Below are 25,276 nucleotides of genomic sequence, written 5' to 3' on the forward strand. Positions count from 1 at the left end.
CCACCCCACCCACCACCCCACCTGCCCATCCTTTTGTTACATACCCTCCCCTAACTAGATTCAAGAAGTTCACCATTCTTTATGAAATAAACATTGCCAAGTACCATATTTTTAAGAGTCTTAAAACAACATCGTTGGACTCAGCGATACTTTGTCATATTCATATACTTTTTTCATTTTTATTGAATAAAGCAGCTTTGAAGCTTATCAGGCACTGCCCAACAAAACATTTAGTCCAAAAATCTGTTATGAACTTTTTAACCTTGGGCTAACAGCCAAGTACTCTGTACAAGAAAAACTGTAAAATATTTCATAGTTTTAATTCTGAAGCCATTTTTTACTGGCATCCTGTACATTTCTTAAAAAAAATGACAACAAAATGAATATTAACAAAAATAAGAGACAACAGTATTTTCAAGCAACAAAAAATCAGGGTGGGGGAAGCTTATTCAGAAGGTACATTGAAAAACTGAGAGAACAACTTAAGGAGAATGAAGAATTGCATAGCGCTGTGAATTTAGCCTTCAGCAAAACAAAACAGAAGCTATTTGGTATTAATACAAATCCATCTATTTGATAGTTAGTCATCCAATAGTATGTACATATTTTATATACTGAATGTCATTTTTAAAGTTCTGTTCTCCAACCTCAATTACTCTGTTGGTGGCTTCTTTACTGTTGGCTTTACTTTTCTTCTTCTTCCTTTTTTGTCATTTTAAAAAGTTTAAACAGAACACTTTCTGGCACTTTGCGACAATGACAGGATTTCCTCGGAAAGTCCAGGAACTGACATTCTCCCAAGGCGTCCCTTGCCGAGTACAAGTGCCTTTCTGCTACTTATCGTTCATTTGTTAGAGAATGAAATAATCCACAGTGCGACGTGCCTGGGGCGGCTGAACGCTGCCACATCCCCAGGCCAAGCTGGGCTGGACCGAGCCTCCCCAGGCCCCAGGGCTCCTGAGCCCCATCTACCTTCGGTTTACAAAGTCCCAACTTGCAGCTGGTAAAGCTTCAGAAAGCAATGACAAGCACCATGGTTAAAGGCCTCTTTGTCCCTGCACGCAGAGATTTTTGTATTTCTTTTTCTCTTTGTGTCGTGGCTTTAAATTTAAAAAAAAAAATTTAAAAAAAATTTTTTTAAAAAGAGGAAAGATAACCACTCCGGATTAGAAACATATGGTCACTCAGCACTAGGCTGCGTGTCTTCCCCTACTGCTTTTTTGTTGAAGAAAGCTCTAGTCCTATCCGAAGACAGCGGGCTTTGATTCTGCAGCTCAATTCACAGGTCAGGCTGGAGAGGAGCCCTTTGCTTTCCAGAGGCCTCAGGGTGGTTGAACTTCAGGAGAAGGATCAGCAAGCGTGTCAGCGCTTCATCGCCTTTGCTGTGCATATACTGGGTAGGCTAGTGTGACATTGAGGGAGTCATTGTGCTGCACGAGGGACGTGTGTTGGTAATGTAGCACCAGTTCTTTCAGGGAGCTGTACAAGTTATAAGGCTCCGCGAAGCCATACCCAGTCGCCGTCTTGTTTATGACACAGTGCTTTACTTCACCATCCACCCTGTAAAGGAAGAAAACAAGATAGCTTTTGAGCTTGTCCAGGACACTCCACGAGTCTACAAAGCATTTTTAATAATGTGACATAAGAGCATATTATTCAGGCCATTTCCCATGTTCCTTAAGAAGGGGAAAAGGGTGCTAGGTTGGTGGTGGACGCTTGGCTCACTTACATCCTTATGAGTGACCTGGTAGGTAGCCCAACATCAGGGAGCCACTGCACTGGAAATGGTTTACAGGAATCAGAACAATAAGCTATAAGCTACATAGATGCTTAGAAAAATGAAACGAGACAATGGATGATAGAACGCTGGGTGTACACCTGGCGGCTTCCAATCACTGTTCCTCTGTGGTCAGTTCTGCCACTGCTGCACCTCAAGTCATCAACAGGGTCCCTTCTTTCAAGCTATCCTTCAAATGTCCACTCCGCTCCTTTTTTCCACATGTACCCTGGATTCCCTATTTCCTGTCCTTATTCAAACCTCTCCTTATTCCTTCTTTCTATTCCTCTGATTTAACAGACATGACATAATGCATTTTTTTCACCTTCTTTTAGAAGGTCCTCACTGCTCTTAAATGGTATTAATGCTGACTCATTTTTTAAGTTACTTCTCAATCTGTGACAAAATAAAAAGAAAACACAGCACAGAACAAAAAAATAGTGTCTGTTCTTGAGTGGGTCAATCCTGTCTGACAGACAGTGTGCTGAGTTTTTCTGGGAGGTCCTTTACCTCTAGGTAGTGGTCTCATCTGATCTACCTTAGAGCCTAACTAGAGTGGCCTTTGATAGCAAGGTGAGGGGAGAGGCAAGCGCTGTGAGGTTCATGTTAAAAATGAGGAAAGATGAGAATAAACACACCTTAAAGACATCTTACGGTAGACTAGAAGGGATCCACATCTCAGTCTTTGAACGAAATAGTAGCATTAGGAGATGATCCTACCTAGAACATTATGTCTGTGCTGCCTCCTCTATGACATCAGGGTGGTACTTTAAGATTATAAAGACTAAACTGGTTTTAGATCCAAGCTCCCCAAGGCTGAATGAATGAATAGTGGTCCTCAGGAGATGGTTAACAAAGGACAAAATAAAAGTTTTTTGGAGATACATACACCACGGAGCAGGCGTAGCAGCCCTGTTTACTGCTCTCACGGACAAGGAACGTGCCATCCCGCTTCCCTCGCAAGAGGTTCTCAGCTTTGTTCCGGTTGCTGCTTCCCACATTCCAGGTCTTCTCGTCGTGGTGTGGCAAATCCTCGTCATCTTCCACCAGTGAATATTGGCTAAGTGGGAGGAGAGAAGGCTTCTAAATACAGAGTAAGGAAACCACCAGTCTGCCCACTGTTTCCCAGAGGAAGGGCCTTCTGGTCACCTAGTCTATCCTGTTCCTGCCCCTCTCCTGCCCAGCACGTCAGGCCACCACCAGTCACGTGGCTGACTGCATGCAACTCAGTCCCTCTGACCCAAGTTTTCCACTCCTGGGGTCAGCCTTCAGTGTCACCTCCTTGGCCAAAGTCAGTGATAAAAGATCCCGTTTCTGTTCACCCTGAGGCACCTGAGCAGGAGGAGATGCCTTACCAGACATATTTAACCTGCTGAGAAAAACTAACTGAGAGTCAATTTCCAACAAACGTAAATGAAATGTGCACTACAGCTTCAAAGTCTACTAAAATTAACTAGCTTTCCACCTGAGTGTTCTTAAAACACTGTGGGATTTTTTTAGATATTCAGGGCTGTCAAGATGGACAAAAGGTACCATCTGACACCATTCTAGATGAAAAGAAATCCTAGTACTGAGTAATCTCTATTTTTTAAAAATACTGGACAATAAGAAGAATTTGTATATTCTCTCCTCTAAGTGTTCAAGCTTAGTAAAATCCCTGGCTTGCTGGAAAACCAAAGAGAATGGTGTGTTCTCTTAAAATGAGCAAACCCTTTTGCTGTTGCCCATCTTCAGGGACTACTTACTCCTCAGTGTTTTCATTGCCCAGCCACTCATTCAGCTTCTTTTGCCGGACACCTTTTTGTGTCAACCACCTAAAAAAAGTGCGGAGGACAGAAAGGCATTAAGATTTCATCCACAATTTCCACAATTACCAATTAGAAATTCCCTTCTCTAATTGTGTAGGGGTCCAGTTCAAATACTCACATCAAGTATTGGTCTCTTGTCTTTCTCAGCTGGATGAGGTCTGGCTTGATGCTGTTCATTCGCTTGTCAATCTCCCGATACTCAGCTGCCTGCTTCTTTAGGTCTTCCTCCAACCTCCTTCTACTGTCCACAATTTCACTGATTCGAGACTTTAGCTTCTCATAATTATGCATAATCCTACAGGTAAGATACATAAATGTGCTGTAAATACCTGGGTGCATCATGAAGGTTTTCCCAGTTTATGAAAAGTTTGACTGGCTTCCCCACAGACTTCTTCAGGGTAAGAATGTGTTCTCTTTCTTTCACATCCTAATTATTCCAAGCACAGAAAATGAGATTATCTTTAAATGGTTTAAGACGATTCTGTCTGTCTCTAGCCCAAGGATAACAGAAATGTCCAGTTACCAACCTTTGTATTTCTTTCTCATTGCCTTCCCGTTTAAATTTTTCTATGTATTCTTTGCTGTACCGCTCCTGGGTTTGACACTGCTCTTCAAATATTTTTATGGTTTCATTAAATGCTTCAATAGCTGTTCTTTTCATTTGGATTTCCTGAAACACAATTTCACAGGAGAATGTCAGACTGTGCGTGGAACAGACAATTTCTTATGGTGAGACACTACTAGAACTTTTGGTCTGCATTATTTTTTTTCCCTGGTATTTAAGTATTCCATTAGGAAGGTGGGAGAGTAATTCAGAAAATCCATTAAAATATTATCGCAGAAACACACATTTCCTTTGGAGAATTTCCCCACTCTATGGAGGATGGTTGCTTTAAAATGTCCTAGTTTCATCTTTTTAAAAGGCTGGTCCACTTTATCAGTAGCTCCTGGCACCCCACGTCATCATCTACTCCCTCTGGTGGCCTCAGATACATGACGAGCTGAAGACTGAAGCCTCTAGGAAGACACCGGAGTGAATGCAGCCTCTGCTTTTCATGGTCAAGTGCATTCATGGTTAAATCTCCATTTCAGAGATTTTTATAACTCTGTGGACCTTCCAGTTATTCACTTCTGAACCAACACACATTCTATAATTAAGGATTATATTAAGTCAATTTAAAACTCACAGCAACCTCTCCATTCATCCTGTGAACTTTATTTATTACTTTGATACTTATTAAAGGCCTCATTTAAAAAGTTTAGACATACTGTGTCTGGACAATGAATGATGCACATATAGATGCTCTCTGTCCCATTTCAGTCACAAAAACCAAAGTATTTTCAGTCTTTTTGTTGTTGTTGCATGTAATACTTGTTAGGTTCTACCAAGTAACTATGAAATCTAAACTTTTTATTGAATTTCCACTGAAAACTCACCTGGGAAGTACGGGTGTAATCTTCATATAATCTATCATATTCTCGACTTTTTTCTTGAAATTGAGTGTTATATTCATGTAATTTTTTCCCTACTGCTTCAATATTATCTTCTTTGACAACTTGATCCTGGAAGGATTTGAGAGTAGGAAAAAAAAGAGAGAAATGGCTTGTAAGGCATTGAATCAAAAAATTATTCTTTAGTAAAATATCTAACATGGCTAAATAGTTTATATTTGATAAAAGTAACCTATCAATCTAGTAATGATAAGAGTTTTAAGTTTGTGATCACAAGGATAAAGTTCTTCAAACTTGATTACATGTATGTCATCTGCTTCAAATTCTTGTTCAAGTATCAGTAATAACTTAGTGCTTTAGATGTCATTACCTGTTGGTATTTAGACACTGGATACAGCAATTTCACATCCAGCTTGGGGTTATACTGAGCTAGAGACTCATTCCGGTAGTGGTTTATTAGTTCAACCACAGAGTTGAAAGTTAATGGGTCAGAGAAGCCATATTTCCCATCTCGGTGAAATATTTTGATTAATTTGTTATTTCCTCCTTTCCTGTAAATACAGTACAGAAATAATAGCATCATAATTTCCTGATGAAGAAATATGTTTTGATGTCAAGCCAAGTAGCTAGAATGCAGCTACATCTCAACTCACCTTAGTGTAAGAGTATAATCACCGTGCATTTTAGTAGAGGCATCTCGTACCAAAAACGTCCCATCTGCTGTGTCTCGAAGTTTTTCATTCACCTCTTCCCTAGAGTGAAAAGGTAAGACAATTCTCACCTCAAGAATTTGGGGACTCTGGATTTACATTTACTAAATGCATTTGCAGAGCTGAGCAATATAGTCTAACTTGGGTGACACATTTCCATTTCATTAGAAACAGGTGCATGGAAGTTACTCCCCTCACCACTGCCAAAAAGGGCAATGTATGTACCCACTTCCATAACTCGTATATCTGGGATATGTAATTTGTATTTATTCGTTAACCAATGACTTCAACAGTCCTAAAAAAGTTCACACATCAAACAGCCCTAAAAAGGTTCCTCTTCCATCCTAGTCCCTCACGCCCTTCCCCAAAAATGCTTTAAAAGGAGGGGGGTATTATAAGACAACAATATTAAGTCTTAAGAGTTCAATAATGAAACTTCCCGAGTATTTAATTTCCTGTGGTATCCAGCACCCACAGCTCTCCAGTGCACAGGGACCTTTTTTTTGGTCGTCTTTGGAATAGAACCAACTGTGCTTCATGCTTATGTTGGATGATATCCTAAAAATGGAACTTAGCAAGCTGGTAGCTTTTTCTCCTCTGCTCCCTTGCTCACTCTCACACACTCTCTCTCTATTCTTCTCTCTAAACCTAAAACTGTATCTAGTGCACAAGACAAGTAAGTTTCTATCACCTTACCTTGAGATATCTCCCCAGTACCATTCAGCATCTTGTAAGGACATATTGTTATTCATACCGTTGTTGGCTACAGTAGTGGGTTTGGGTGGCTTAGGAGGCAGTGCTGTAGATTAAGAGGAAAAAAAGAAATGTTTGTAATGCCAACCACACTCAAACATTTGAAATGATACTAAAATTTGTACAGATGAATAACTTTCTATATAAAGGAAACAATCAAAGTATTTGTAAAGTATAAGCACCAAGCATTTTTTTTTCTACACACTGAAGATGCTTTTCTTAAAAAGAAAAAAAAAAGGTAGAAAATTTTCAGAGTATGCCTCAAGGAGGGGTAAAAGAGAACATATAAAATAAACTGAAAGTCAGAAAAAAAGAGAAACAGATAGGGAACGAAGGAAACTCAGGTATATAAATAAAGACGAATGAATTTTAGAGTAAAGGCACAGTCAAGGAATTTTGTACTTCTAGGTGCTTGTAAGTTTCATGCCTGCTCAAATCTGTTAGAGCAAGAAACCAGGAACACATGAGCAGGAGAAATCACATGGGTTGGCTTTAATTTCCTCCTCTTATTTAATTATAAAAGGCAAATTCCCCATCTACCCTCCACCAATGCTGTTGCAGTAATAAAAAAGCTCATCCACAGCAATGTGCTTTAAGAGGAGGAATTGGGTTTCTCTCATCTTAGTATTTCGGGTAGCGTTCTGCCAAAAGCCACTTTAAGAAACCCATCTGTGACCTAAATCTTCTTAGTATTAATGCTAATATTCTGTTGGGTAAATTGTGCCATATAGATGCCAGGTGTGATTAAAAATCAGAGATCCCCCTTCTTCAATGTCAGATCTAAATATATCTACTAATTGGTGACAAGTAAGAAATTGCAGGCTTATTTTTGTTTTAATTTCGTAGTTGTGGGAAGGACTAATACCAGACTTAATTAGGAAAACAAAAGAAATCTAAGACTTGCAGTGGAACTCTTTTTTTTTTAAAGCACTGTATTACCACTTTCATTTATGCAAAAATGATTTCAGGTGTCTCAGGTATTTTTCAAAGATGAAGCATTAAATAACAGAGAGCAACTTCTTTTATCACTACAGTATGTTACCATAAGACAGAAACAAAGCCTAAACATTTGGTTTAGGCTATGTAATAGTTTCAGGTCACCAGGAACTGAGTTGCAATCACTGCTACATTTTACATGCTTTCTAAAGTACCAAGTGTTATCACTGCAAAGTACCACACAGTTCTCACCCACTGTCAACAGAGAAAAGCGGCACAAAGGGTGCATCACTTTAATTGCAGGAATGGGATAAAACCATATAACTCCAATCGCAAAGGACCACAATTAGCAAAACACCCCAGTGACAAACTAGAATGCAATACATATTCATTCACTTAAGAATAACCATTTACCACACTGCTCTGCTTGCTTTCACAGGCGGTCAAACAATTTGTTTCATTTTCAAGCTCTGATCAAACTGTCAGCCAAGAACAAATTAATAAAAGCAGAAATACACAGATGATATGTTACAGTTGCTGTCAAAAATGTTTTAAAAAACCACAAAATTAACTAGCTCTCTACAATCATACTGCAGTATTACCTGGTGGATCCATTTCTATATAAAACATCAAGTCTGTGCCACAATTTATATCTGTCTTAGCATATTCTAGATCCAGGTCTTCCATATTCCAAACAGTGTTGTACATTTGTGCAAGAGTTTCCTTGGCTGAGCTCAGTTACAAGAAAAGAGTCCGGCTTTCTTTGTAATGGTGTCTTGGAATTCATTTTAAAACCTATAAGGGGCTGCACTGTAACCTATTACATCACACACTCCAGCCAATCAAGTCAGAAAAATGTCACCAGACCACTCCTGCTTCATCATTTCCCTTCTATACCAGCCTTAACACAAACCCAGCCTCATTCAGGACTGACATTTAACAGAACTGCAACATATATATGCTCATCGTTTCAAAAAGGTGTTTAATTTGACTGTTCTCTTCCAGCAGTGAGCTTTCTAATTCCCTTTTTATGACTCCGTGCAGCATGGTATGATCCACTGTTGGCAGGTTGACAAAAGCTGATATGCTGCAGCACGTAGCTTGCTCTTTCTCCACCCCCCCTTCCCTAGTGCATCTGGGTTTATAGATAGTCTAGAGGTCCCCTGGTTTAAAAATCTTACAAAGGCATCAGAATGATAGACTAAGGTCTAACTTTAAATTCTTTAAATGCTTCCTATTTATATTAAAAGCCGTAAGGGCTAAGAACTCTGGGTACTTAATTTCTGTCTTGCTTAATTCACTGAAAACTCAGAAGTTAAACCCTGTCACCAACAAAGCACATTAGAAAGCACCTCTAGGGGAGCAAGAGGAGGCAAAGACAGAATCTTTTCACCTATTAAACACTGCAAATTAAAACGAGACTGCACTGAACAGAAAACTCTCAGCAGGAATGAAGATGCAAAAATAAGCAATATAATTGTCAACATTTGTCATAAGCCTTTAAAATGTTACTGTCAAACAAAACTGAGCAAGGTAAGACGCTCCTTCAAAAAAAAAGAGAGAGAGAGAGACCATATGTTAGAATGCAGAGTAGAGGAGTATTTATAATTTCTTTTTCTCTGATGAACCTGTCTTGGGCTGTATTGTGTTTAGAAGGGAGTGATGTAATCTTTCTCCCCCCCAACCTTGATCTCCTATGCCTCACCCTGGAGACAAATATTATTTCTCCTCAGCATTATTTAATGTAAAGAAATCAGCCCCCCCATAAATCTAATTATTAATTTTAGTTCTTTAAATTCATTCTTGACATAATGCTGCCATTCTTGCAAGAGTTTAATGTACATTTCCATTTTGAAGCTGTCTCTCTTTACAGTCACAATATTATGATAGGGCAGAGGAAGGAAGGGGGAGAAAGACCCCCCTCACCAATGTGAATGTGGCTCATTTTAATAACTATGGTGGTTTTGTGATCTATGTTAAGTGTATGTCACACATTTGTGTGACAATTTAAAGAAAACAGAGCCCTTGAAATGCATTCTCCTACACTGTCTATCAAATCTGGATCATAAAGTCTATAGAAATTAGACGAAAGCCAAGGAGGTTGCTAAGCGCTGCTCACTTGTGTCCCCTCTGCCATTTAATTTCTCTTCCCCTTAATGGGGAGGTATGCTCACCCTCTCCCAATCTTACAATTTTTCTACTGACCTAAGGGTTTAAGTAAATCTGAACTCAATGGTAAAAGTGGAGGGTGAGGAGGTATGCATTTGGATATCAGTCAGAAAAAAAACCCCAACCAAAAAAGCAGCTTCTCCCCCTTGCTTAATAAAAATGTTGACCCTTTAAAAAAGGCTTTGGAGAAAGGTTCCCGGAGCAGCTGCTCCCTAGTCTAGGAGTGAGCCGGCAGGCCAGCCCTCCCTCAGGCACATTAGGAGCCCTGGGTGCAACTGGCCCGCCCGCTACAGCCTGTGGGGCATGCCAACCCAGAGAAGGCAGTGAGACAGGTGATTTTCCATGGTCTCTCCAAGACTTGGCTGGGAACCAACTTCTAGCTGAGCACTTTATCATTACCTCGTCCCTAACTTTCAACCTAAACCCCATCTTTTACCTGGCACTGCCCCCTCTACAGGAAATAGGGAGTGTCTCCCCTAATCTCTCATCTCAGTTCTCCAGGCAGCACTGACTGACACGCACTGACACATACATACAGACACACACACATACACACACGCGCGCGCGCGCGTGCAGACGCCAAAAATTTAAGCGACAGCAAAAGTACAAAAAGGCACAGTGAAGGGGGCTGAGAAGTGCACAAAATGAAAGGCAACTTACTTTGCAGGTTATGCATTTCAACGGTTTCCCTTTGAAAATGCCTGTATCCGAAAATGGGGGGTAAAAAAAATCCAAAAAGCTCATCTTCCACCAACAGGGCAAAGCCAACACGCCTCCCCCCTTGTACTCGCTCCAGGCCTCCGGGCGCGCGCAGGGGCGGGACGGCGCCGGCAGAGGCTCCTCCGGCTTTTCAATGAGAACCGGCTCCCAGGGCGCCGCTGCCCGCGCAGCCCAGACCAGCACCAGCCTGCGGCGCGCCGCTGCCGCTCACGACCGCCTCCCCGTTGACACACGCACTCGAGGTGGGTGCTGAGCCGCGGAGGAAAAAGGCCCAGCCGCCTGCACGTCTCTCTCAGATAAAGATCGCTGCTTCATGATTAACTTGGGCAGGTTCAAATATTTGCTGAGCTAGGGATTTCGGGTGGGGGCGGGGAGCCCGAGTCAAAGTCAAAGTTAACGTCGGCTGGCTAACAAGTGGCCAATGCAAGGCTCGCTCATTTTAGCCAAGGAAATGAGAAGGCCATTGTGAAGGGACCTAAAATAGTCTCTGTGACTGCCTGCCACGGCGCTCTCGCAGGGCTCAAGTAGCCGGCAGTGAAGCGAGGCACTATGCGCGGCCAAACACAGGAAGTGGCTGAGCTAGTTCAGCAAAAAATAGAATCAAAGCTTTCCTTGTAAAGGCCTGAACCTCTCAGAACAGCCCAGAACAGAGTGCCTTGCTAGTGTCCACCTTCTGCACCTCCTCCAGCACACTTGCACAGACAGCCCCGCAGGTGTAACAGGAAAGCCCTTATGGAGCAATTCAGGAAGGGCACAGATTTTAAAAAGAAAAAAACAAACAAATAAAAAAACATAGGGCAGGCATCTCTGGAAGAGAATAATAATCCCACATGGATACCATTCCTGATGATCATGTGAAGATTAAAATAATAATAATAATAATAATAATAATAATAATAATAATAATAATAAACTCAGTAACAAAATCTTTGCAGCTATTTTTAACGAGGTCAATTTCAACACCTCAACGCCCATAAAACCGTAAGCTTTTCAGATTAAAAGTTCCTTCTGCCTTAGATCTATATGATGCCTACTTGGGGCAAAAGGTGGAATGGCAGTGTCAGGCATGCCTTTCTGTATTTTGCCCTTGTTTGAGAAAGTTGCAAAGATCTAGGTTTAGTAACGGCTGGCTATTACTGAAATAATGATATTTTACCTAAGACGATTTTCACTTGCATTTGTGGATGTACCTTTAATATTATCATGAGGACCAGAAGTATTGGAAAATTACAGAACCACCAAGCTTTAAAACCAGATTAGAAATTGGCTCACACATGCTACATTAAAACAGATAATACTGAACCAGGTGGTGAAATGGTTCTTACAGAGTATGCACCCAGCTAGTACTAGGGGCTCTGGTGGTTTAGTGATAAGAAGTTGCAGTGTAAAGCCAAAGGCACTTGGTTCAAATCCTCTAGCCACTCTGCCGGACAAAGATGAGCAATCTCCCTTCTGAATTACTGCATATGGGTTGGTTTTGACTCAAGTGAGTTCAATTTGATGGTACATTATACCAATAACAACATACCCCAGTTTGACTCTTAAAACTCCTACCCCCTCAGCCCCCACTTCTAGCAGCCAGAGAAGATAAAAATGAATATATGAAACTGAAGTTACTGCATCTCATGCTAGATGCAAAAAAAAAAAAAAAAAAAAATTCACGCCTATCAACAAAGTCCAGGTTTTTCTGTTTTCTCTTTTTAGCTTACTTTAAAAAAAAAATAAAATAAAAAAAGAGGAAGGCTCTCATTTCATTCCTTTTAAAAAACATGGTTTTGTCAATAATATTACAAATTGTTAATATAGGAAAGGAATCCACATCTGGGTGATGCCTAATTTCAGGGTTATTCTCAGATCTGTAAAGTAGTATTAAAGCCACTGAAAGTGATTCTACAAACCTTCCTTTGGTGCAACTGACAAGCTAGAAGAGCCTATTTTCCCAGTGAACAAAACAGAGTCCTTTTAAAAGGGAATCTTTCGGCTCCCTCCAGCCGATCACAGTGATATGCTTAGTTGAGAGAATACCCTTGCATCTTGAACCGCATAATCTTGCCCTACTTTTAAAAATAGCCTTACTAAAAGCTAGAAACATTGGTCTCTTTACCTGTCTAGATTCATATGATGTTTCAAGTCAAAACCTTCTAAGAATAAAACACTCTTTAAACTCAACAGCAAATTTTCTGTTTCAGAAGATCATTACTCATTGCGAAGCAGTATACTTTCACTTACAGGTGAAAAAAAAATAATCTTAAAACAGATTTAAAAACTATTTGCTCCAAATCAATTGTTCAAGATAGCATAATCACCTACCACAGAGGCGCTAATATATTACTGATGGTGTGAGCTGAACATTCCCCCATTGAATTTTAGTCTTCAAAAAGTGATTTCTAAGATGCACGATCTTTATTAGCTTAAAATAGGGAGCCCTCTGGTGGTAAAACAGAATCACTAACTTGGAAGGGGAAGGAAAAATGAGGTCAATTTTCTGCCCATCTGATTCATCTCACATTACGTCTAAAATGTCACAGACTAAAAATGCCATTCCTTAACTGTCACTTAATCTATATGTTTCACTAATAAATAACAAAGAATTCAAATGTAAAGACATCGTGACAAAATTAGGAAGGAGGTTTTGTGTGCGGGTTGTAGTCCCCCCGCCCCCAATGTGGCTGTTAATAATAAACTCTTGTTTGGAAAATGCCAAATTTTAATTTCAGGTTTTTGGGGTTGTTTTCCCCCTAGGACCCTGGAGCTTCAACTATCCAGAAGGACTGATACACATAACTGAAAGTCAGTATTTTCCTCTAAATTTTTCTAAGACACTATGTATTATTTTCCCTTTCCCCTCAATGTTTTGTAAAACTCACTTTAGTGGCAAAATCTTGCCACTGTATTTCACTTTTGAGCAGGCCTAATCTAGTCAGACAAATTTGCTCTTGATCTTTCATAATGACTTTTGAATCACAGAGACTGAACAACACATCTCAACACGCACAAATCACCATGAGATACAACCCGAGCCACAGCTTTCATCATCCAACACAACTTCTGTGTTGTTTTGTTTTTAAAAATTTGTTTTGTTTGAGTAGAGAGAATTTACTCAAAAGGGTTTTTGCAGGGAGCTGGGAAGTTACTGCAATGGAGAAGAAAGCTTTGAGAAGAGATCTGCAAGCAGCTCCCCTGTGTAAATGACTTTTTAAATGTTTCCGTTGACCATCACAGATGAACACCTCCCCCCCCACTTTTTTTTTAAGACAGGATTTTAAAATTCAGCAAACCTAAAAGAACCAACAATCTTTGTTTAGGGGTAAAATGAATGCCTCCCTTCATAATTTTAACTTAAGACAACTTAGGACAGAAAGGTCTTTCAGTATGATGCAAATTCATCACTCCACCTCCAGCCCTTATGATCAACCAAAGGTGCTTTGCTAAGGAAAACCTCTGTTTGAGTTTATAAATAAACCCAGGCTTATCTATGCACCAAATCTGACACATTTTACAAAGTACCTGAAAAGGCATGCCCATTGCTTACAGAAGAATAAAAGACACCTCCCTAGCGATTTCCCCCTCACAGAACAAGATTGCTCTTTGGAAACAAAAGTAAAACTGAGTTGGACCCCTCCAATATGTGCACAGTGAAATACGGATTTTTCCCAGAGCACAAATAAAATTCTTTTTCCAATAAAACCAAGCATGGCTCCCTTCTAGTCCCTGCTAACCATCTAAATGGTCTACATCCATGCATTTTTATTCAAGGTTTCATTTCTCACCTTTGAGACAACCTTCTAATGTAAGACCACATTTAAACCCAATAAAAAAATAAATCAGAGAAAAGTAAAACTCTTTGAAAGTCATTTCCCTCTACCTTAGTGCTTGCTTTAGTCTGGGTTGAAAATCAAGCCCAGAGCATTTAAAACAAGATTTATGAATCAGGCTCTTCAGGATGAATGTTTTGCAATGCTCCAGTGGTTAAAAATTAACTTTGACAGGTGTAGAAGGGCAGGGGGGAGAAAGAGTCATTTATTTTCCACTCTGGGCTTGAGGGTGCAATATTAGACTTCAATTATGCTACATTAATATTTCTGAATATATCCATGAAATCTGAAATATGTAAATACATTTATAATGGGTTTCATTCAAAGGCACCTGATGTTAAATGACCCTGTTTTACCTGAATTGCCCTATAGAAATCTTCTGTAGCTACAGCAGTAATACTAGTATAAATATTAGACATAATGACTTTTATAAATGTGTCATTTAGGTGTAAATATTTTAATATATTTAGTAACAAAGAGATCAGCAAATTATGAGTAGAGTTTGCATGCCTGCTCTGTGCTTAAATTTCTCAAATTTTTATTTCCCTTCATCAAAGGTGCACAGCCTTACTTCACAGGGTGGCTGGATAGTTTAGTGGAAGGTTAGAAAGTTTATCAAAGAGTATTTAAAACTGTGAGTGTTATGTTGTGCCCAGTTCTATGTTGAGGAAGACTTCAAAAGGAGAGAAAGCCTTTGTCTTTGAGAAATGTTCTCTAACAGATTAAAGATGACAAAGGAAGTTAAGTATCTGTGCATGAGAGAGACTTCGGTGTAGGCACTATATAGTCAATGAGTCAGTAAACTAAGCAGACAGCTGGGGGAAGCTCTACTGGGGTGCAGATGAAGTTGATAATAAGTATGGGGTGGGCGGTGCACGTTGCTATAGGCACTTGCTCACTTTATATACTGCAAAAAGGCAACTGGCCAAGGTGGCAGAGGAAGTTGTTCCTAAAATCCATGGTGCATCACTCGCCACACCATGGTGAGACTGGTTTTATGCATAGGAGTTTTCCTCCTTCCACAAACATCCACAGGACAGCAAGCACCCACAGGCTCTCCCTTCTAGATCTGTACTGAGGCCATCAGGGGTTCTCAGAGGTTCTGGCTCTCTGCTGGCTAGAACATGAGGAGGGTAGGCAGAATGTCTTGGTAGAACAATACTAGCTAGGCATGGTGGATTGAAGGAGTTGGGAGTTACAAAGAGCTAGAACAGAAACAACAGACCTTCTCCTACCATCAAAAAAAAAAAAAATCCCACCGAGTTATAACAGTTAGTCATACGTTTCAACTCATTGAAGCCTCCTAACAAGTCCACCCAGAGAGGCATTATCCATTCTCATTTCATGACTGGAATAGGATTTAGAGAAGTTACATTAATGAAGAACTTGGCAAGTATATACTAAGAGCTGGGGGTCAAAGCCATTTCTATTTGGCCCATAAATGCATAATTATTTCTCCTTCATGGTCCACAGAACTATTCTAAGCCTTAACCCAAAAGCTATTAAAAACTGCACTTGTGGCTCTTGATATAACCAACAAGGAGCTCTGGTGGCTAAGCTCTGGTAAGGAGTTGCACTGCTCACCCATAGATAGGCGGTCTGAATCTCCCAGCCACTCTGTAAGAGAAAGCTGGGTTATTTCTACCCATGTGATTTACAGCCTCTGAAAATGTGCTGGAAGATTAGCTATGAGTCACTATGACTTGATGGCAATGAGTAAAGTTTTATATAACCCAAAGAGTCAGCAAGGAGTAAATTTAAAATATTTTCAGGCTATTTCTTCTGGGACCATCAGACAACTTTCTATGACTGGGTACTAAACTGCTCATGGAGGTTTTAGATAGCCATAGAGAACAGGTAGCAAAGAGAGGAATGTCCCACGAATTGGTCCCTCACACAGGCCCGCGTTTAACAGAAAACAAGGTGGCTCTACCTCTGTGGATATAGGTTTAATAGTACCATTTAAAAATATTTACTGCTTTTATAAAATTGGGTCAAACTATCCAGGCCTCTTTTTTTTTTTTTAATACTTTGTAACTGAAGATGAATGTCCTCTTTGTCACTTGAATTGGAATGCTGTTTCTCTTTCTCCTAATTCATATGCTACTCTTCAAGACTCATTTTAAGTTTTATTTCTTCCAATCTTTTCTGTCTACTCAATTACCTGAGAAAGTCACCAAATAAATCTCTAAAATTCACTTTGTATTTCTTTTTGTACTGATATGCAGACTTAGCATTTAATTATATACTATGTGATAATATTTCACATTTGTCACTTTGTACCTAATTTGACTTTGAAGGCCTTATTCTAAGTTCTCATTCCCAACACCCCCTGAACAGAGCTAGGCAGGCATTGCATCTGATACCTAAATTAATACCAGGGCTGAAGGAAGAATCATTAACAACCTCTGATGCAAATGACACAACCTTGCTTGCTTAAAGAGAGAACCTGAAGTTTGTACTGATGAAGATGAAAGACTACAGCCTTTACCACCAATTACACCTCAACATAATGGAGACAAAAATCTTCACTACTGGTCCAAGAAACTCCACCACTGTACGTGGAGAAGAGACAGAAGCTGTCAAGGGGTTCATTGTTCTTGTATTCAAAATCAACAGCCATTGAAGCAGCAGTCAAAAGTTCAAACTACATACTGAATTGGATAAAGCTGCTGCAAAAAGACCTCTTTAGGTCTTAAAAAGCAAGGATGAGGACTAACGTGCACCTGACACTATGGTATTTTCAAGTATCTCATAACTGATAAGATAGAATTGATGGATTTGAATTGTGATGCTGGCAAAGAATATGGAACATAGTTCAAAGAATATGGAGTATGTAATGGAATGCCAGAAGAATTTTGCTTTTTCCTGGATGATATCCTAAGTGTCATCCTACAGCTCATCTGGTCTCTGATCATTGCATTCAATGCCTCACACCTTTTCTGGAGAGGATTTTTTAATTCAGGTTGCACAAATTCAAGGTCATACACTGGTTCTTGTGGACTAGTTTACCTTTTCTTCAGTTTCAATTTGACCTTGCACATGGACAAGTGATGGTCTGTTCCACAGTCAGCACCTAGTGGCTTGTGACTGCCAACACTGAACTTCTCCAATGATTCCTGCTGTAGATGTAGTCAATCTGAATTCTGTGCAGTCCATCAGATGAGGACCATGTCTAAGGTCACCTTTTTTATTTTTTAAAAAGTTATGAATAAATCAGTATGTGTACAAAATACAATCATTCAATTTCTAGCCTCATTTCTGTCCCCAAGACCATTCTTTTTCAAGTCCCCTTCCTTCGTTCCCTCCCTCCCTCCCTCCCTCCTTCCTTCCTTCCTTCCTTCCTGTTTCTAACTTTTGCATTCCAGTTACCAATAATTATTAATGCATCCTGTTGCATGTTTGGTCAATTTTGGATGGCAAAAGTTTGTAGAAACCTTCAATTTCCTCCTTTGGGGCTTCAGTTGTTGGTGCATATATTTGAGTAAGTCAGTCTTATTAACAGAACTTCATTGTATGACTAAAGATAGCATCCTATCAATGATAACGCTGTATTTCAGAATAGATTGTACTTGAAATGGTTGCTGCAGAAGAACAAAGACCACCGCTTTCAATATGGACTGCATTTCAACATCAAGAAGATAGTAATTCTCACTAATGGACCTCTGGACAACATCATGATAGATGGAGAAAACATTGACTTTTAATTTCAACCTGATTTCCTGGTAATAAGTATTGGAATGGTTTTATCTTACTTGGATCTATAATCAAAACCTTGGGCAAGTCTGCTCTTAGGGATCTCTCCAAATTACTGAAGAGCAATGATGCCAATATGAAGACTGCAGGCACTTCATTAAACCATGGTCTTTTCCATCACTTACTATGCACCTGACAGCTGGACAATGAATAAGGATGACAGACGAAGAATTGTTGCCTTTGAATTGAGGTGTTGGAGAAGAGCACTAACTATCCCATAGAGTTGTTGTTGTTGTTAAGTATCATTGAAATGCTTGTGACTCACAGTGACCCTCTGTACAATAGCTCTGAAACCTGCTCTATCCTGTACCAACTTAACTGTCTCTGACACACCTTTCCTCATTACCTCAGACACTGTATCAATCCATCTCATCGATGGTCTCCCTCTCTTGTACTATCCCTCCAACCTTCCAAGCATGATGTCTCTCTCCAAGGACTGGTCCCTCCTTGCAACATGCCCAAAGTCTGTCAGATGAAGCCTCATTATATCCCTGCCTCCAAGGAGCAGCCTGGTTTCACCCTCTCTAGGACGAACCTGTTTGTTCTCTTAGACTGTCAAAAAAAAAGCAAAAAACCAAAACCAGAAACAAAACCCAACAAAAAAACCCAAACAACAAACAGATATGTCTTGGAGCAGGAGAAGCCAGAATGTTCCTTGGAGGCAAGGATGTCAAAACTTTTTCTCACATTATTTTGGGCACGTTGCAAGGAAAGGAACATCAATGGAAGAGAGGAAGGCCCTCCACGAGATGGACTGACACAGTGACTATAGCACTGGATATCAATGCGTCAGAGACGATGATGAGGACAGCCCAGGATAGGACAGGGTTTTCAGATCTGTTGCTCACAGGGTCACTGACTCAATGGTCCCTAACAACACCACTCAGAAGAATGTGTTAGAAAAATCCATGTGTGTGTGTGTGGGGGGAGGGAATCTGTGTCATTTAAAAGTACAGCCAAATGCTCTTTATCAGAGAGGATGGTTAAGACTGTGTCTCACTTCCTCTTTATCAGAAGGGCCTACTTCTTGGAGAAGGAGATCACTGTTAGCAGAGGGTGAGAGGAAGAAGACAGCTTTTTAGGAGATGGATTGCAATAATAGCCATAACTACAGCACAGCAGAGATTATGAGGGTGGCACCCGATCAGGTAGGGTTTTGTTGTTTTGTGCATGGGGTTATTGGGGGTCAGAACCAGCTCAATGCCGCTCAGTAACACAATAAATAAATACCTTGTTGGTTTTACTTGCATTGACACTTTGCCTCAAACATCATTAGTTTTGTCTATCATTAATTTAAGTTCTACCTGAAAAAGCTTAGACAAAAAGATGTCCATCTGCTCCAAGAGCTCCAAGAGAATCCTGCTTTTCCCCCCTCTTTAAATATCACTTAGGTTTTCACTTCTATTGACAACAATAACGTTACTGCAAGGGGTCCTTCACTGGAGTTGTGGTGAGGCTGTGCTCCCCGAGCCCTGCTATCCTAGTGCATGCTGGGAGATGATGACAAAGGACTCCAGGAAATCACTATGCTCCTACTGGGCCAACGAAATCACTTCTCTAGACCAGCATGACCTGCCAATCAGCAACACAAGAGGCGTTCCTAAACAAAAACATTCTGAGGGTGAGCATACCCTGGTGTGGATGGCATAAATCCCAAGTGAGAGAGGGCAACAGCCACTTAATTTCAAAGGGCTTCAAGTCCCCAGAATGACTAAAACATGACTGAATGTAAATCGCTACCATTCAAGCTGATTACAACTCACAGCGATCCTATAGGATAGGAGGAAACTGTCTGTAATGTTTCCAAGACTGACTGGGATTTGAACTGATGACCATCGGATTAGCAGCTGAATCTTTAATCACTGAACCACCAGGGATTTTTAAGAGGCCAAAACAAAGGGAAAACTGGCACAAAGTGGATTTAAAAATTACTTGAGATGGTTCAGCAAATGGTCCAGGCTTTGCCATTTTTAGCAGAGCTTAGGAAACTAATCCTCTGTTGAAATGTACACATCAATTCCTCACGCTGCAGTGTGCAGTGTCCTCTGCTATGCTGAACGGCTTCTGAGGTGTATTATGATAAGGGCTGCAAATGAATTTTCACTTTGCTAGAATTATGATCAAACTGACAGAGATGCTTAACCAGTTTACGCCATCCAGACTAATCAAATTCTGCCACTGATCTATTATTAATCCTGGAATAAATTCATCCATGCAATAAATGCCATGCAATCTGTGGGTTTCTGTCAAAAACTCTGCCTGGCCTGCAGCCTCCAGATGCTGCCTCTCTTTGAGGGGCAGCAACTAAGAAGAGTAGCCACACCCTTCACTGCGGGGACACTCCATCAGGACATACCTCTAACTTGAATTAGAAAGAAGAGAAAGATCTTAGCTCAGCTCTTTGGTCGAGGGTCCTGATTAGTTTTTGCTAGCCCTCTTCCTTGCCCACCCACGCAATCAGTCTAGAGTAGGTAGCAGACAAATGACTCACGGGTTCTCTTCTATCCCCTACACCCATCATACTGCTGTTATTACATGCTGTCAAGCTGACTACGACTTCTAGCAACCTATGAACAACAGATCTGAACAGTGCCCTACTCTGCACCATCCAGGCTGCTCCTTAGGGGCAAGGCTGGTGAAAATTCATCTTCCATACTTTGGGCATATTGTCAGGAGAGGCCAGTCATGGAGAAAGACATCATGACGGGAAAGATGGAGGGTCAGTGGAAGAAAGGAAGATCCTTAATAAGACAGGCTGACAGTGACTGTAACAAGGGACTTATGCATATTAGAGAGTGTGCAGGCCTCCATCACAGCATCCTGCTAAACTCACTGCATTCTTTCCTCCTGGGCCCATAAGTAGGCTCTGAACCCCAACACGGAGATCCCAAATCCATTAAAAAAACGATTCAAATAGTCACAGGAGATGAAATCTTTCAGACAGTAGTCAGACGAAAGGCCTAGGCACATTTGCTGACAGGCTCCTCTGACGTTGTGCAGCTCAAGGCACCCCTTTCAAAGCATCCCAACTGCTGGTAACTTAAAACTAATGGCACCAGCTTAACTACAATACTCGGTGTCTCTATCACGTTCAGGTGCCACAGCTCAGGCCAGTCCACAGAAATCCTTCTCAATACCTCTACATTGGGCTGTTGCCCAGTACACTCTCTATCTTGTCCCAGCAGGTGGGTTTTAAGCTTAGTCCCACCCAGGTGTAAACATACTAAGCCTCACTGTGTAACCACATAAAATAAAAAGTACAATTTAATTCTCTATTGCCCGACACTGATAACTGAGTCCCTGTGCCCACAATATGGAGATAAATACGGTAACATACATGGGTTAACTATAAAGAGGCAACACTTTTAGCAATAAATTTATGATGTTTTATCTAAATTCTAGGCATACATGAAACTACACAAAATACCTTTAATGAATCTGAAACTTCACTTCCTGTATAGGCAGTTATATCCTAAAAGTTATCTTAAATGACCAGCCTTCATTAAAAGTCTATTTTTTTTTAAACCAGTATAGCCAAGTACGTATAGCCAAGTACAGCTGTTTGGACTTTCCACCGTAGAAGAAAAAGACATCAGTTTAAATTAAATCCACTGCTAACATGGTCTACATTTCCTGCTTTGTTAAATGGCTAATTGAACACCAGCCTGCTTTCAAAGAAGATCTGGCTTGCTCTAACTTGCTGCAGTGAACACTCTGGTTTCATACTGCCTGCATTATTGAAAATGTTTATTCTGACAGACATCGCTTGGCAGACCTGCTTCCAAAAACAACATTTGAAAATATTTTAAATTATATAGTAATTATAAATCCCCTACTTTATAAGCATTTGAAAGAAAAACCAAAAAAAATGTCAACAACTAAAATGAACTCTATAAATTCAACCAACAACTGGAAACAGGAATGCTGAGAGGGAAGCAAACTTCCTCTAACCCTAATCTAAAAGCAAGACAGCTTAAAAACCATCAATGCCAAAGTCCGAGTAACATTTAACATCTATACCACCACACTGTCTCCACCTGCCCCCTCAAATCATAAGGCAACATAACTGGCCATAAAAGGCCAACATTATGGCTTTTATGGTCTAACACCACTATTTTTATGAGTCTTTAAAATGAACAATGAGAGTTAAATAAAAAAACACACAAAAAACCCAACAACCACCAAACAACTTTACCTGGTGCAGGCTGTCGTTCATGCCATTCAGTTGAGATTAAAATTTCTATAACTTTTATGAGGTGTTCTGTATTATCAGAGCTACCAGGGGAAAAAAAGACAAAGTATTATTTGTAACAAAGAGAGAGAATTACTAGAAACCTTTTCCCTAAAAACAAGTACATTTTCTCTTCCAAATAAATACAAGCACAGAAGAATACTGTTAAGATGTGTATGCAACTAGATCTTTAGACTAAGTGTAACAACAAGTCAATTTAGGATTCTCTTTACCACCCCCAAAGCACATATTTCTTCTTCTTTCTTTCACTTACCTGGCTGCTGGGAATCTGAAGAGCATAGGACTGAAAATTTCAGCGAGTACTCTTGCATTCAAGAGGTTTTTGCTGGAGGTTTGAGAGAGCTTGAAGAAATGTTTCAGCAAATACTGAAGTGTAAGCCAATACTGATGAGGTATGTTAGGAGATCTAATGAGCTTCTTCAACAGCTGGGTATACTCTTCGGAGCTTTGTACTTCTACAAATTTCCAAAGAGAGAGAGAGAGAAAAGGAGGGAGATAACAATAAAATATTGTTCTAGGTATCAGAAAAGGGAAAAAAAAAACCCAAAACACAAAAACACCTAGAAAATCCCTGCTCTCTCGCCTAGCCACAGTTGTTGTTTAAATGAAGATATCAGAAAAAGCACACAATACATGTTTGTTCTTCTCATTAGAAAATGCATTGTGTGAAAGTAGAAAAATATCAAGTTAAATGGAAATGCAAGAGTCTCTGGGTGCAAGAAACCACTAATGCTCAGGGCGTTCTGGCAGACGTCTGCCTTCCACGTGTGATTGGCTAACTCAGAGGAGCATCAGATAAGGAACACAGGTTTTAACTTTGAAGGTTATGAGCCACAATTTCCTGTCCCCAAACTGCACCTATAACTGAGCTGAACGTCCTCTCTCTTCAACACATCTGTAATGGCCATGCAGAGAAGCAGCACACCCACTGTCACTGGGACCAAGCCCTGGTTCCCTGAACCTGACACAGCCACTCGGAACAGGGTGTCCTTCACTCATATAATGAACTTTGCTAGTCCTGATAAAAGGTTAACAATTAGCCATTTCAACATGCAGAAAATTTCCCCAAGCAAACAAGAGTCTAGGTCTCTACGTGATGCCCTGTAAGGGGACCTGAGGTGACTGTGAGGAACAGGGCGAGGCTACTACTGCCATTTTCTAAACTATCTACGCGCTTTCAGAGCGTTCACAAACTTCTCGACATATAGTACATTCAGTGGGGCTTTCAGAAGTAAAAAAACAAACCTTGAGCTAAAGAAATCATCTCACTGTATACGGCCAGCGGAATGACAGGATTTGGTAAATCCAGAAGATAGCGTTTGAAGGCATCTGCTAAAACTTGTACATCAATCATTTCCAAGTCCAAGGAGGTGGCATCTATGAAAAAAGGGGCAGGGGATAAATAAGGTTTTCTGCACACATTTTATTGGGTCAGTTTATTTCCTGAATTGTTTTATACAAATGTGGTATCAGACAGGAAGCAATAGATGACAAAAAAAAAATATGTTTATATAGTTGATAATTTGTTAGTGAGCATCTCAAATGGATTGCTTTTCTTGGGGGGGAGTAAATGTCCTTTGTGTAGGATGGTTCCACAATTGTTAGCATCTAGCATGTCCAAAATGGCACTGGCATAGCCCTTACTTTGGGGCAAGAAAAAATATTGCCCCCTAAACATCTCTAAACATTATCTGGAGGTCTGCCCTGTTAAAGAAGAATCTGATTAAGAGGTAGATCAATACAGTGCTGTTATAACAGGAATAGTCCAAATGTATGACTCTAACAAACACATTTCTTTTTCTTAGTTTAGCCCTCTGGCTCTAGAGGATGGCCTTTTCTCTCTGTTGGCTTTAGAGGAAGGTCTCTGTCTATTTTCAACACTGGTGGGCCCAGTGAAGATCTACATATGTCTTGGCATCAACATCCCCCTGATCGAGGAGTTTCTCAGCATGGAGACTCTGTGTCTAAAGGATGTGTTCTGATCCCAATTCTTCATTCTTGGTAGTAGTAGAGCCCCTCCTTCTATGTCTGCTTCTCCGTTATCTCTTAAAAGATAACTTATGACGCAGGCCACATCCTAGGGAAACTCCTCTTATATGGGATCAGGATTGTGACTGACTAATGGTCCTGGATCCCACCTTAATTTATAACTGATTGACAGATATAATCATGGCAGATAATGAAATCATTACATAACTACCAAACCATGAAGAATTATGGCCTCATCAAGTTACCACATTTTGGGTGGACACAATTTTATCCATTGTCAGTATATCCTAAAATTTCAACTGGAAAATTCTAAATATCTCGCTTTCTGAAAACTTGAGTTGATAAATACTGTCTCTTAAAAGTAATGAAAATTTACCCCAAAAAAGGTGATCCAACAAAATGTGGAAATATTTACATGTTCTCTAATAGGCAGTACATTAACTAAAATAAATGTGTTATTATCAGTAGATAAAAAAAAGTAATGAAAATTTAAAGCAACAGAATGACTAATAAAGTATAAAGATATTACAGAATTTAGCAATCAAGATTAAAATTATGATCCATAAAAATAATTTTAACATTTTCAGAAACATTGTCACTTGTCCTCCCACCCCTGACTGGGTCATTATTAATCTAACTGAATTATCTCAGATACAAGCATGCCTGCCCAGTAAATTTCTCACCAAGGAAAGAGTCGAAGCAATTTACTTACTGGTGACACCAACTCAAAATTCTGAGCACTGCCCCCAACGGTGAGGTGCTTTCAGCACTGACGGCCGAAAAACGGTGCAGTGCCACACAGAAAAACAAGGTTTTGGAGGCTGGAATGGCCATGAGCATCTAAGACACCAGAAGAGGCACAGGAAAGGCAGATGGGGCAGAAAGATGCATACCAGTAATGAAAAAGCATGAGGAAAATGATCAGGGGACTCAAGTCGTAGGCAAGAGAACAGGAGGGTGGGCAGATAAAATATGAAATCTCATACAGCTTAATTACTTGTGGTACAAGAATAAGGAAAGAGTTGTTATGGATGGGTTGTGACTCCCTAAAATATGTGTTGTAAATCCCAAATCCTATCCTATGGTTGTATATATTATTTTACACACACACACACACACACACTCTCTCTCTCTCTTTC

General features: G+C 40.2%; 1 protein-coding gene across 3 annotated transcripts in view; it reads right to left on the minus strand.

The window, feature by feature from the left end:
* Positions 1–982: 982 nt before the first annotated feature.
* LOC102875790 (phosphatidylinositol 3-kinase regulatory subunit alpha-like) overlaps positions 983–25,276 on the minus strand; it is an 88,447-nt gene continuing 64,153 nt past the window's right edge. The window contains exons 4-15 of one of the 3 annotated variants that reach the window (XM_006902246.1): positions 23,394–23,525; positions 22,402–22,603; positions 22,092–22,171; positions 6,444–6,546; positions 5,691–5,789; positions 5,408–5,588; positions 5,023–5,148; positions 4,113–4,255; positions 3,704–3,880; positions 3,523–3,591; positions 2,667–2,837; positions 983–1,560 (exon numbers count right to left, since the gene is read on the minus strand). In XM_006902246.1, coding sequence (XP_006902308.1) covers positions 1,371–1,560; positions 2,667–2,837; positions 3,523–3,591; positions 3,704–3,880; positions 4,113–4,255; positions 5,023–5,148; positions 5,408–5,588; positions 5,691–5,789; positions 6,444–6,546; positions 22,092–22,171; positions 22,402–22,603; positions 23,394–23,525 — 1,673 coding nt within the window. In that variant the 3' untranslated portion in view covers positions 983–1,370. Of the gene's footprint in view, positions 1,561–2,666; positions 2,838–3,522; positions 3,592–3,703; positions 3,881–4,112; positions 4,256–5,022; positions 5,149–5,407; positions 5,589–5,690; positions 5,790–6,443; positions 6,547–8,038; positions 8,215–10,265; positions 10,282–22,091; positions 22,172–22,401; positions 22,604–23,393; positions 23,526–25,276 lie in introns of those variants that run through there. The other 2 variants (XM_006902247.1, XM_006902248.1) reach the window with 2 other exon arrangements.

This window comes from Elephantulus edwardii, unplaced genomic scaffold (assembly GCF_000299155.1).
Source record: "Elephantulus edwardii isolate Elephantulus edwardi_28Jun2011 unplaced genomic scaffold, EleEdw1.0 scaffold00386, whole genome shotgun sequence".
Lineage (NCBI taxonomy): Eukaryota > Metazoa > Chordata > Mammalia > Macroscelidea > Macroscelididae > Elephantulus > Elephantulus edwardii.